The 13,898-nt window shown below is 34.7% G+C and overlaps 1 protein-coding gene across 1 annotated transcript in view; it reads left to right on the plus strand.

Annotated features, from left to right (window-relative positions):
• The window catches only part of LOC128168375 (uncharacterized), a 73,477-nt gene extending 62,694 nt beyond the window's left edge, over positions 1 to 10,783 (plus strand). Inside the window, exons 3-4 of the mRNA XM_052834640.1 lie at positions 9,826 to 10,128; positions 10,293 to 10,783. Coding sequence (XP_052690600.1) covers positions 9,826 to 10,128; positions 10,293 to 10,684 — 695 coding nt within the window. The 3' untranslated portion in view covers positions 10,685 to 10,783. The remainder of the gene's footprint in view (positions 1 to 9,825; positions 10,129 to 10,292) is intronic.
• The last annotated feature ends 3,115 nt before the right edge of the window (positions 10,784 to 13,898 follow it).

Here is a 13,898-nt window from a genome sequence, read left to right on the forward strand (position 1 = left end):
AAATTGACCGGAAAACTTCATCAATGCGCGTAGTTTTTCCTCTGTTTAACCATGAGCGCATGATTGTCTATAATTTATCTCCTGTTAACAAAATCTTATAATTATAAATATAGATATACAACTATCATTAAAAGTAGAACAAAAGAACAACATGCGCTGACAATTTATTAAGTCTGAAAAAAAGTTGGTGTCCTCATTATCCTATGGAGATTCAAGTCTAACGACACATACCTATAAAAACGACTTCGTACTTTATAAATATGAACTTTTTATCAGGGTAATTACATAAAGTTGCGGCTGAGACATTGACAATTCCTACCATATAAAGAAATATGCCCAATTCAAAAATTTATTTATTCGCAATTTTTGAATGTCCATGCAGTTATCAATATCTATATTATATTTACGGGCACTCAAACGAATGTATTACTAGTATCCATCAATAGTCACTGTGATCATTACATATAAAGCGGACTGTTTTTATATTGTTGTTGGATCTACTTAGTATATCAGGCCATCGTCATCTGGCAATTTGTCGGACATGCAGGATCACCCATCTTGTTGTTCACAAGATTAATATTGACTATGAAAACATATTGATAGCTCCGTTTTAGTCTTTTGCATGGGAATTATACGTATGCTGCGACATTTTAAACAAATATATATATAGAAAAATAATCAAACATCCCTAAGAACTATTCACTTTAAATGCTATCAAAATTTAAGCCGAACACTTCATGGTTTCGTACGTTTCATATTAGCTGTGGAAATCTTCTGAATATGGTGGGTTTTTTTATTTTGAGTCTTGTATTTACATGAAAAGAACTAGATATATGTAAAATTGTTTTTGATGGATATTTAGGTTTTAAAAAATGTTCATCAATAATTGTATTGAAAAGCGTTGACATATGTGTAACTGTTTTCTAATACCATAGCATAGCGTCAATGTGGGACTTTATATATATACTTTAAATATAGTATCAACACTGATCGTTTCGCACGTGTAATAAGTCTGCGCAGTGAACCCGATAACCTTTACCGAAAACTATGAGTAGATTATAAGGCACCTGTCTATTATATGCAAGAACATATGTATATACATGCATAATAACTGTGCGTTTTTAATGATGCATCTTTGTCTTTGACAAAGTATTTAAATTTATCTTTATAAATTAGATATTCCTAAGCATGTAAACAAAAGATTCTTAGAAAATATACTAAATCCGATATCATTTCTTGTTGTATCAACGAATTTGTCATGTATAGAATTTTTGGGGGACAGGTCTTTCAGTTAAATCTCCTATATTATAGTTAACATGTTTCAAGACCATAACAGGTCATTTTCTAAGATATGAATCAACAGTTTGTTGAGGAACACCATCATTCATGCCAAATAATGATTGGCTCATGAATCCTAAGCAACTTTTATCTGTATAAGACATTGTCCATTTAACATGATTATTAAATTTAAAATTATTATTACTCATGGAACCAAGAAAGTATATACAGTACTAGATAATGTGTCAAATGATTGCACTATGTTTGATGTGTTCAATGGTAAACACATAAACTAAAACACTTCCCAAAGTGAGTCCAGGGTTACAGTGAATTTGAAGTAACACATTTGTAAATCATTTCAGAATTAACCATGCCTAAACGGAGGTCGGAATCCACACCTAAGCCAGCAACAAAAAGGAAAAAGTCGTCTACGATGCCCAAAAACAGTCCCAATCCTTCGGTGGCGGCAGTGATTGACTATGACCTTTTAGCGTCGGCTATCATAAAACAATCTCAAAACTCTTCCAATACGGACAGTGCTATAAACATATGACAACAATAGTGCAGAGGTCAGTCATGATATAAGTAACTTGGATCTATGTGAAAATACCTCTGCAAGTGACAGGCCAAACAATACCATAGTCCCTACACTTGAGGGTTCCATTCAACAACCTTCATCGATCAGTGTAATTCCAAAGCCTGCTACTTCTACATCCTCATCAGACAGTATACAAGATACTGGCACTGCAGACTCAACCACGAACATTGCAAATTAAGTCAATGCTTTACTCGACCAAACCTCAGGTGAGCCAGCAACAGCACAAATTAAGAATGTTATTTTAATTTCTGATGGTATTCCTCTCGGTGCTGCAACACAACAACGAGTGAAAACCAAAATTTTGGCAAATCAGTTCATTGATTTAAATATCTTGTTGCAGCAGCGGGAGGAACCATTATCCTTAAAGATTTCAACAGGGTCTGTAACATTGCAACAGGGGTTCTCAAAACCCAAAACTCCAATGTCTATACAGCAGTGGACTGACGCCTTTTTGATATATATGGCTATTTACATTGAGAAGTACCCAGAACAAGCTCCCCATCTCTTAAAATACTGTTATTTCATTAGGGAAATGCATAAAATGTTAGGGGATAAGTCATGGAGGGTATACGATGAGAACTTTCGCATGTTAAGAGAATCGTCAGATTTACCATGGCAAAAACCTGTCGAAGAGTTAAGGGTTAAGGCTTCTGCCATGTGCAGTTTTCAATCCCAGCAGCCCTTTCGTACAAATGCAGGCAGCAGACCTATCAAATTCTGTTATGCCTTCAACAATGGTGAATCTTGTTCACACAACCCCTGTCCTTACAGCCACAAGTGTCAGTTATGTTCAATGTCACATGCAAGAGTCAACTGTAGAGTGCGAAGACAAAAACAAGGTACGATCAATACAACCAAATCCCCACATAACACCCACAGTCTGCCAGTTACCATCTCCAGTCAATCCAAAAAGTTTAAGTAGTTTTTTGATCAATTATGACAGAGTACTATCATCATACCTGATTAATGGTTTCACCTATGGTTTTAAGTTAGGCTGTACATCTGATCCTCCACCATGTACCCCTCAAAACCATAAATCCACATCGGAACATCCGGATATCATTAAAAAATACATACAAACAGGTTTAAGCAAAGGGCGTATTGCTGGTCCATTCTCATACAAACCATATGATAACTTTGTTGTTTCTCCACTTGGACTAGTACCAAAAGGCAATACTGGGAAATTTCGGGTGATTCATGACCTTTCTTTTCCTAAACATCATTCAGTTAATTCAAACATACCTCAAGAAAATTCAGCAGTCCAATACGATTCTATAGATGAGGTAGTTTCTTTGGTTAGAATGTTTGGGCGAGGTTGTTTGATGGCCAAAACAGATATTGAGGATGCCTTTCGCATTATTCCCATTCACCCATCTGATTATCATTTGCTAGGGTTTATTTGGGAGGGTCAGTTTTATTACGATAAATGTCTGCCAATGGGTGCCAGCAGTAGCTGTCAAATTTTTGAGTCATTTAGTAAAGCTTTGCAATGGGTCATGTTGAATGTTTTTTAGGCTTCGGATATGTCACACATTTTAGACGATTTTTTTCTTTGTGGGCCCCCCAAATTCAATAAGTTGTTCGAATGATCTTGCCAGTTTTTTATTTCTTTGCAAATCAATTGGGGTACCGATCAAAATGGAGAAAACCCAGGCACCTACGACCAATATTGTTATATATAGAATTGAGGTAGATTCAGTGAATATGGAATGCCGGCTTCCTGTGGATAAAATCCAAAAGATCCAGGATAAACTACACTTATTTAAGAAACGCAAAAAGGTCACATTAAAAGACATGCAATCCATTATAGGTCTTTTAAATTTTGCTTGCTCTGTTGTGGTTCCAGGGCGAACATTCCTTCGTAGACTGATAAACTTGACATGTGGCCTAACAAATCCTAAGTTTTACATTAGATTGAATAAAGAATCTAGAGCTGATTTAGAAACTTGGGCAATGTTCATTGACCATTATAATGGAAAATCAGTATGTTTAGACAGTGCTTGGTTATCTTCAGACCATCTCAGTTTATACACAGATGCATCAGGTTCACTTGGATTTGCAGCTGTTTTAGGGTCACAGTGGTTTGTCAGTAAATGGCCTTTAGAATTAAATCACTATCAAATTTGCATTAAAGAATTGTTTCCAATTGTTCTTGCATTGAAAATGTGGTCAGTTCATTTAAAAAACAAAAGGTTTTGTTCCTATCAGACAATATGGCTGTGGAAGAAGTTATCAACAAAAAGTCTAGTAGGGATAAATCGTTGATGAAATTATTACGCAGACTTGTTTTAGTGTCGCTACAGTGCAATATCCATTTCCGGGCAAAACACATTCCAGGAAAGTTGAATGTATCAGCTGACAAATTATCTTGTTTTAAATTTCAGGAAGCATTTCGGGAAAGACCATATTTACAACAACAACCAACGAAAATTCCAGATGGCCTTCTTTACATTTAACTTCTTCAGCACAAAGACTACTGCAAGCTTCATTAGCCCCCGCAACAAGAAAAGCATATCAGCATTCATGGAAGCTTTTCTTTCCCTGGGCTGATTCCATATCATTACCTGTAAAACCCATTACACTCTGCAATTTTATAGGTCATGTGTTTGATATCGGATATTCACCAAGCTCAATATCATCACATATTTCAGCTGTTGCATACATTCATAAGATTCTTAATATGCCAGATCCAGCTCAATGCTTCTTAGTGCAAAAGATGCTGAAAGGGTGTCACAAAGTAGGCCCATCTGTGGACTCACGTTTGCCAATAACTGGAGAAATTCTCACAAAAATTGTAAATGCTTTGAGACACACAATCCCTGATCATGCCCAAATGCTTTTGCTTAAGGCCTTGTTTTTGATTGCATTCCATGGCTTTTTCCGGTTAGGTGAATTGGTTATAACATCAAAAACTCGAGCAGAATTTGTAATTCAAAGGTCAGATGTGCGTTTTGAGGTAGTGAATAACAAATTAAAACATGTCCAATTGATCCTACGTCATTTCAAAACCATTAGTTTAGGACAACCAAGGTTTATTACTTTAGAAACATCAAGCAACATTCATTCATGCCCAGTTCACGCACTGTTTCAATATCTAAAACATTACCGTCATTTAAAGGGACCTCTTTTCCAGTTTTTAGATGGTTGTCCTGTGTCATATTCCTTTGTTTCCAAAAAATTGAGCGAAGTTATTAAATTTATTGGATTGGATCCCAAACAATACAAGGGTCACAGCTTTAGAATTGGAGCTGCTACCTATGCAGCACAAGTGGGTATTTCAGAAAATGCTATTCAAAATATGGGTAGATGGAAGTCGGATGCAGTCAAGCGTTACATTCGTATAGGTTCATTTTCTGTTAAAAATGATTGAGAATTCTTGATTTGACGGTTTCATTATGTTATTAAATCCTATTCATGCTGGAGTACCAGGTAGTTCAGATATATGTCTGCTACCACACCGTTTTTTCACATTGAGTTTACTATTCAGGATATGTCTGCTACTACTCTGAACCCAAAGTAGGTCAGATTATGTCTGCTACCACCCTAAAACCACAATAGGTCAGATTATGTCTGCTGCCACCCTTAACCCACAATAGTTCAGATTATGTCTGCTACCACCCTAAACCCACAATAGGTCAGATTATGTCTGCTACCACCCTCAACCTACATTATGTTCCGATCATGTCTGCTACCTCCCCCCCCCCCCCCCCCCCATTTTCGTCTTATTTGGTTAGTTCAGATTATGTCTGCTACCCCTTCCCCATGTTTTTATGTCTTCATCCACCCCATTATTTGGTTATCAATAACTACTATAGATACTTATATGATCATTCTAGGATATGTGTTTTACCATTTATTTTTCTTTGTGTTGCTGGCCGCCTGATATTTTGTTTAATTAAAACTAAAAGTTGTATTTAAAACCTAACATGTACTGCAAATATATATTAAAATTTTTTTTAGATATTTTGAAATGGTCTAATACGTAACCAGTTCCCCTTTTTGTCCTTTGGGTGGCGGAATCCAATTGTCATTGGATTTTGTGGCAAAATGTTTTGTATATGCCACCTTAATTTTTACGTTGTTTTGGTTTTTCATATGACAGGGAGATCCCCCTGCCATTGTTGTAGACTAGTTTGGATATATGTTATCTTGGGATCTCCCATCTTCTAAATGTGTATTCATCAATGATAATTATGTCGTACTTAGTCTTTAGGGAGATCCCACTGCCTGTCTGAAATTAGGTGCTTAATAAGTCTCTTTATGTTTATCTGGGATCTCCCTAGTAGTTAAGGTAGTTTATTTGTAGTTATTTGTTTATCTTCGTCATTAATAAATGACAATATTCATCAAATCATGACTTGTAGTGTTTAAAGGAGTAAAAATTAACAAAGCTGCTTGACCAAGATGGAACTGGTTTCCACAAATTTTAGCATAAGATAAATGTAGGACATAATACTCTTTATTTTATCTCCTGTAATTTTGCCAAGTCCATTAAGTATTTGCAGGTAGAAATTTGTGAAAACAAGGCACTGTTATGCAGAATATCATTTTTAACCGTTTTAATTAACAGACCAACACGACAACGAAACCGAATGTAATAATACAAATAAAGCCTGTCGATTAAATTTAAAACAAAATGCTTGACACTATTTTACAGAACTTATTTGTTTGTTAGAAACAATAAAAGGAATGGTACAAGTAATGCACGATATTATTACTGACTACATACTTTCCTTGTTAATTCAATACACACCGAACCCGATAACGAACCCGGACATAAAAAAATTGAAATATAAAAAATTGAAATATAAAAAAATAGTTTTCTAGATAATATGTCAACCAGACGCTACAAAACTGTAAACTTGATCTATAGTCTGACATCGTGAAGCTGTTCAGCAAAATTCATATTATTCCTCAAACGCATAAAGAAAAATGTGTGGAAAACTGAAGTGAGACAGACAGACGGACGGACAGACGGAAGCAGAGGAAAGCTATAGTCCCCTCCGGTAGGGGAATAATAATTTCTTTACAGGAACACAACAAAACAAACCAAAATGCATCAGGGTATGTTTAGAAATAGGAACTGTTTGTTTTCGTCTCCCGAATGATTGGGTTCGTTCAACACACATGTAATGCATCGATTGTAAACAAAGCAAACATCAGATATAGTAGTGAACAAAATGTACACAGCTTTATTTATTTTTGATTTGCCAAATCATTATGAACTTTAATTAAAGCGATGTCAAAGTCATTATACTATCATACCCGTCTCGGCGTCAGTGGCGAATTTTGATGTGAGGCGAAATAACATGATATTCTTTTATGTCGTTTGTTTTGTAAACAAAGTACATCATTTTTAAATTGAAATATGGCTTAATTGACCGGGAAAACTATTAAAATGTCTATTGTTATGCACATACTTAGCGTACCTTGTTTAAAAGCGTGCACAAAATTTGATATAAAATCGGACCAAGCAGCTTTATGTACATAAGTACATAGCTAAGTGTTTCAGGTGTATCAGATACATCACCCGATCAATACATATTGTTTATTCATTAAATAAATGTCCGATTCGGCAGATGTAAACTCAAATTTTAGGTTATTCACAGAGATTGAAAGAGTTTTATAAATTCGGGGAAATTCTTATATATAAAAAGTATCCTAATATATGTTTAATGCAAAACAATTCCTTTATTTCCCATTGTTCAAAATGGGAATGTTAAAACATTCAGAACAAAAAACCTAAATCAAATCCAGACCTTTCAATTGACATCCGGAAAAAGGGGCTGGCCTTTAGATTAGGGGTCAAGAAGGCTCTAAAAAATTTTAGTAATAACTTTTAACTGTCAAATATTTTGTGATACGTTATAGAAGCAATTATAGTTATCGTAACGTTGTTTATCTATACATGATAATTGTTTGCTCATCTGTTATGTAATGAGGGATTTTTAGGGGCCAGAAGTCTAAAATTTTGATCATCAATATCTCAAACTGGAGAAAAATTTTGAAATGCAATTTTGAAAAGATGCTATTAATAATGTGCTTAACGATATGCAACCATAATTTCTTTGTGATCCGGCCCCTAAAAGGAGTGATATGGTTGGCCCCTAAAGCTATCTTTTCCAAATATCTCGAGAACGGTACATAATTTGTAAACACTTATTGAACCAAATGTGTTTGAAATGACAAGAGCTTGCATTTAACATCAACAAAAAGGGACTGGCTCTTCAAATTAGTGGCCAAGAGGGCTCTAAAGTCTTTTAGTAATAACTTTTAACTGTCAAATATTTTGTGATATGCTGCCTGACCCTACAAATTAAGGATCAAGAGGGTCTAGAGTCATTTTTCCATAGCTCTTTTAGATGCCATCCCAATTTTCCAGATATGTTTCGTTCACAAAGATGAAAAGCAAGATCATTTCACCTTCTAAAAATTGGACGGAAGACCTCTTCGTTGCTCGCAACGAGATCATGTCTAGTTATTGTTATATTTTTTCGCGGGGATTTTATTTAAGCCTATTTTGACGATTTCTGAAGATTTTCTGAAAATTAACTTAGCATTTTTAGCACTTCTGTCTTAATTTTGTTCCCAAAAATATATCTTTTGGAGCTTTTGTTTTCCACAAATTTTTCAAAGGCGTGATATAAGATAAGATGAGATGTTTAGTTGGTACTTAAAGGCCATTGCCCGCTGTACATTTAGACATCATAATCATATGTAAGACAAACATATTTACACATACTAAATACGCTGATTATGCAAACCTGGTGTAAAAACCATTACAAACATTACTTAGTGTAAAATGTTAGTTATTCAATTCCACTTTCACTTTTCTTACTTCAGGTGTGTAGTTAATCCCAGTGACAATGTTTCATATTACTGCAATATTAAGTTCTGTTGATACTGCGCACCAGTGTCATCTATTTTAAAGATAGTTTTGCTTGTTAGTTTTTTCCGTCAACCTGTTACGGCAAGACAATGTGTAAATTGCATGCTATATTGAAACCAAATATATCAGTATCATTTAATTTGCAACACAACACTCTTATTGATTAATAGCCCGCATTAGTATGTCCATTTATTTTACAATAACCAGGAATATCGAGAAATCCCTCAGATTGAAAGACAGGGGTCTACTGGTAGGGCGTCCTCTCTCTCTCTTTCTCTCTCTCTCTCTCTCTCTCTCTCATTGTTTTTTTCTACAAAATTTACATTTTTTGTAGATACAAAATGTCTACGTATCATTTTATGAGAGTGTTACTCCTTTTTTCTGCAATAGTTGTTCAAGAGACAAGTGCAACTGGTAAGTAAATTTCATCAGAACATATTACTTAAAATTTTTCTTCCTTCCCGCTCTGACCTTGTCCGTCGCGTTTCTAAGAGATGGCTGAACAGAATTGTACAAAACTCTGGGATACGATAGGCTTGCATATCTAGATGTTCATGCTGGGTTATTTTTTTTTTCATTTAGGATCGCCAACCACTTTTCTTTTTGGGGTCAAAAGGTCGCGGGGTCTAATATTGAACCTTATGGTGAAAATCGTAGACTCTATATTTTAAATGGTTATAACTTGAAAACGGACAAAGATAATATTATAGAATTTTTGGAATCATGTACTGACTGTTACAGGCAATATATAGGGTTCATTGGATCTTACCCCATTTGGAAATGACCGTATATATCAGAAACTGTTAGAATCCTGACCCCAAAACCATATATATGTTCTTGTTCTATGTCTGAAGGGGCATCAAATGGTATGTAGGTCATGGACCCTGGAGTGGAAAACTGTTAAGAACCCCACCCCTATACCATATATATTCTTGTTCCTTGGGTCATGTTGGTTTACCTGATATATAGCGAAGGACCCTTGGGAAACCACCCTACTCCCAATGATGATGACTTTATAATCGCCCCGATTATAATTACATCTTGTTTGTAATGTTCTTAGATCAAACCTTTGCTCTCTGTGCTGACCAAAGGGGTTTTATACGCTGTGAAGATGGATTAAAAATCAAAATAGTGTCGGCCAACTACGGACGTACAGATGACCAGGTGTGCCCAGGTGGTAAAACTGACACACTCACCTGTCGTTCAAAATCATCAGAGATCAGGGTCAAGTGGAATTGCAACGGTTACGCAACTTGTCATCTACATGCCACAAGCAAACACTTCGGAAACCCTTGTGCAAATATTTCCAAATATTTGGAAATTAGTTACCGCTGTGTCAGAAACATGGACAATGATATACAAGGTAGTTTTATATTCATGGTTTCTATAGAAACATATATACGTGTAGATATTTTCCATTTTTCATCCTATTACTAGTAATTATATCTTTAAATGAATACAATATATGATATTGGGACGTATTTGTACTTTGACGGCACGCTACTTCATTATTTTGTTTTCTTTTAGATAAACCTATCATTGCTTTCAATGCATACATATCAAAACATCTGACCTTGCACACAAATACACCCGTCAATGTTGTGTACGACAAATTATTTTTCAACTACGGAAATGCGTACAATTCTAACAGCGGAATCTTCACAGCGCCATCTGCTGGGCTGTATATTTTTACCTGGACCAGCTTAGTTAATCCTAACACTATATTTGACGCAGAAATCTTGATCAACGGGAAACGGAAAGGATTGGGTAACTGCAGCAATGAAAGTAACCCAGGGTATGGAAACTGTGCAAACACAGTACCTTTGGTCTTAAAAGCTGGAGATAAAGTGAATCTTCGAACGACTTCGGCAAATTTTCTGTATAGAGAATGGTCAAGTTTTAAAGGATGGAAAGTTTAATCACACATTTCAATAACTTTGAATTATTTTTCTGTATATCTTGTTCAGTTTTCTAATTTGCATGATAGGAAATATAAAAAAATGTTTAAATCCAACTTCACTTTTTCGATTTTTGCGTTTCTTCGACTGTTAAAAAGTATTATTATACATGTTTCTTTAAAGATCCAAGAATTAAAAGATTAATATTTGAACTGTTTGCTTGGCTTGTTTGTTAATTGAATTGTTGATTGTTTGTTAATGATAATGTTGTGAGCGTTCAGGAGATCAAATAATGACTTTTTCGTGTAAATTTGGTTTCATCATTACAACTAAGGGAGCCAAATGTTTGGTTTTAATTGTTAACATTTTAAAAACCACTAGAACTATCTCGCCGAACACAATAGCCTAGTTGATGCAACACTTATTGGTGGAGTGGCAACACCACAAATAATCATATTTAACGGAGATCCTACCCTACTATACTTAATAATAATTGTATTGTTTAGTGCAAATATAAACCCGTTATCAAAAAATTGTATTTTTTCTCGCTGTCACAGAAAATTCCCACGTTATAAAATGAAGCATAGATTTATTTTAAGTCACAGCAATCTGACAACATAAAATATGTGTTGAAATAGTTTGCGGAATTCAAAATGTTTAAAGTCTACAGAAGACCAAATGTACAGACAGACATTTTTTTGACTAACGTCAGACAAAATCTGAGTAATATTCTTTGCGTGGACCCTGAGGTCCACGCAGAAAATATATAAGCGAGGTTAAACCGGATGGTATGGGGAAAATTCAGCCTGCGTATGAGCTAGCCTGGTTCCTGTGCGTAATGGGTAGCTCAGGGAACCAGGCTAGCACACGTTTATCTGAATCAGGATCGGGATCGGGATTCCGTGCCATATACACACATAAGTTCAAAGGCGCTGTAATTGTAAAGTTGTCGGAAAACAGTACAGAAACAAAGTATTTCTTTTAAAAAAAATGATTGGCATGTGATATGAACTATCAGTAATATGAAATAAGTTAATGCTATGCCGAAACTACAACATGCATCAAATACCATAATTTGCAATGTTTTGTTGTTTTCCGAATACACATGTAACTTAACTTTACTTTTATAGTAGGCAAGGCTAGAGAACTTCTCGATTAAATTTTTTAAGCATTTAAGTATGATTGAATAATTATGTCACTGTATAAAAGTTTAAATCTCAAGAAAAATGCATCAAAATATGAAATTTTTAATTAAACAAAGCTGTCACGGCATAGTTAACAAAGTAGTGCGAATCGTAATGTGTGCGCAAATAGTAGCATTCTCCGAATTCCTGATACTATACATGCAAACTTCATTCATAGATAGATCATTATTATTTTAGAAGTATGAATCCTTTAAATTCTGTGATAAAAAGTCAGGACTATGCATACATGTATACGTAATACAACGTACAAAAGTGGTTAAAAGCATAGGGCTGGAGTCGGTGGAATCTCTGATAAGGCTTTCACGTTTTCGTTGGAAACACATGCAAATGGTCCATGTATTTTAGTCCTTTTTTAAAGCACAGCAACTTGCTTATCTCATTTGTGGGCTGGGAAGCCTACACCTCTGGGGAAAAAGCGGAATATTTTTTGTTTGATGTAGGGCAAGAAAACAATTGCATGGCGTCAACTAAAACACTTTCTATCGATATTCTAGTTGCTGTATAGAAAATTTTCTCAATAATCACTCTCTCAACATAGTCGAATTAAACATGATTTAGTATAGATAACCATATAAAGTATACCTATATCTTGTTAAACGGAAAATAATCAAAGTACTGAAGTACTGAAAGCCGGTCTCTTTTTTTGTGTCTTTATGCATATTGTGTAGTAAAGACTGAAAATCTCTCTCTCTCTCTCTCTCTCTCTCTCTCTCTCTCTCTCTCTCTCTCTCATGCTTTTAATGTCGGCAAAGCGTCATAGAGCGACCAAATTTTGTAAGCGGCTATAAACAAAAATATGTCTGTCTAGTAGAAAAAAAATCAACAGTTGCTGAGTTTAATTTTGCAACATTCAATACCCATTTCTTCAACGCGCAGCAAAGTAGTTCATGGAAATTCATGTGCATTCTATGTGCCCAAAATGCATAGTCTTGTTTTTAAAACACGTTATTACATGTAATAAGAAAACTTAATAAGATAGACAATTCTCTCGAAATAAAAAAAAGAAACAAAATGCCAACACTTTTTGACAAAACTTGGTTCTTTGTGTAACTATTTGGTGTAGAGGAAGCTTTTACTTTGACGCTGATTGGTTTTTTGATTACTTTTAAAGTTGTGATATTTATAGTAACATTGGCGATTTGCCTCCTTACAGCCAGGACTCTGCTTTCAGCAGAGCCCGGCTAAAAATCTATAGCTAATCAATGACAAAGATGAAGAAATTAGACTTAGTTGTGGATTTTTTTCTCCAAAACCCAGTGATGATAAACCTAAAGTGATTGGAAAACATAACTTTCGGCAAAATGTGGATTTAGATTGTGCGATTTTTTTTAAATATGTTGATGCAATGCAATTTATTTAATTGTAAACAAATAAGTCGAAGTGGAAGCTCAGTGAGATAAGTGAACTTGGCAGAAATGAATATTTGGACTGTCCTTTAGTTTGCCATTTTGATCATAATGTCACAGCTACCAGGTTTAGATTTGAAATTGTTTGTACAATGATGTTAACTTTAATGTTTCGGATGATTCCAAGTTAATACCAAAATGAAAAAAAAAATAGCGATAAAAAACTACGTTGTTACCGTTTCATTACACCAATTGTAGACAAATGTCCTAAAATAAGTTACATTATGAATGCTATGAATGTTTTAGTCTATAAAATAAACAAGAAGACACGGAATAGATATCGGCTACATGACCGTAACTTGTATATAATAATTATATATTGCCTATGGGGAAAAAAATCCTAAAACATTTAGTCTTGGAGCTGCCTTAGGCTCCCGAAGCTTTGGCCTACATGTAGATTGTGCTTAATTCTAGCCATTTCCTAGGAATTTTTCTTTGTTTATTGCAATATATCCTTTTAGTGAATTAATTTTCTCTTTTTCTACTGAATCAGGCAATATTTATTTCAGAATCCTTATAACTAGAAATAAAGAAAACTGGTCAACAAAAAGTCTTATATCATCTGTTACACACGATTTGACTTAAAATTTTCAAATTGTATTTTTCCATTTTCAATGTTTATAC

The sequence above is a fragment of the Crassostrea angulata genome, chromosome 10 (genome assembly GCF_025612915.1).
Source record: "Crassostrea angulata isolate pt1a10 chromosome 10, ASM2561291v2, whole genome shotgun sequence".
Lineage (NCBI taxonomy): Eukaryota > Metazoa > Mollusca > Bivalvia > Ostreida > Ostreidae > Magallana > Magallana angulata.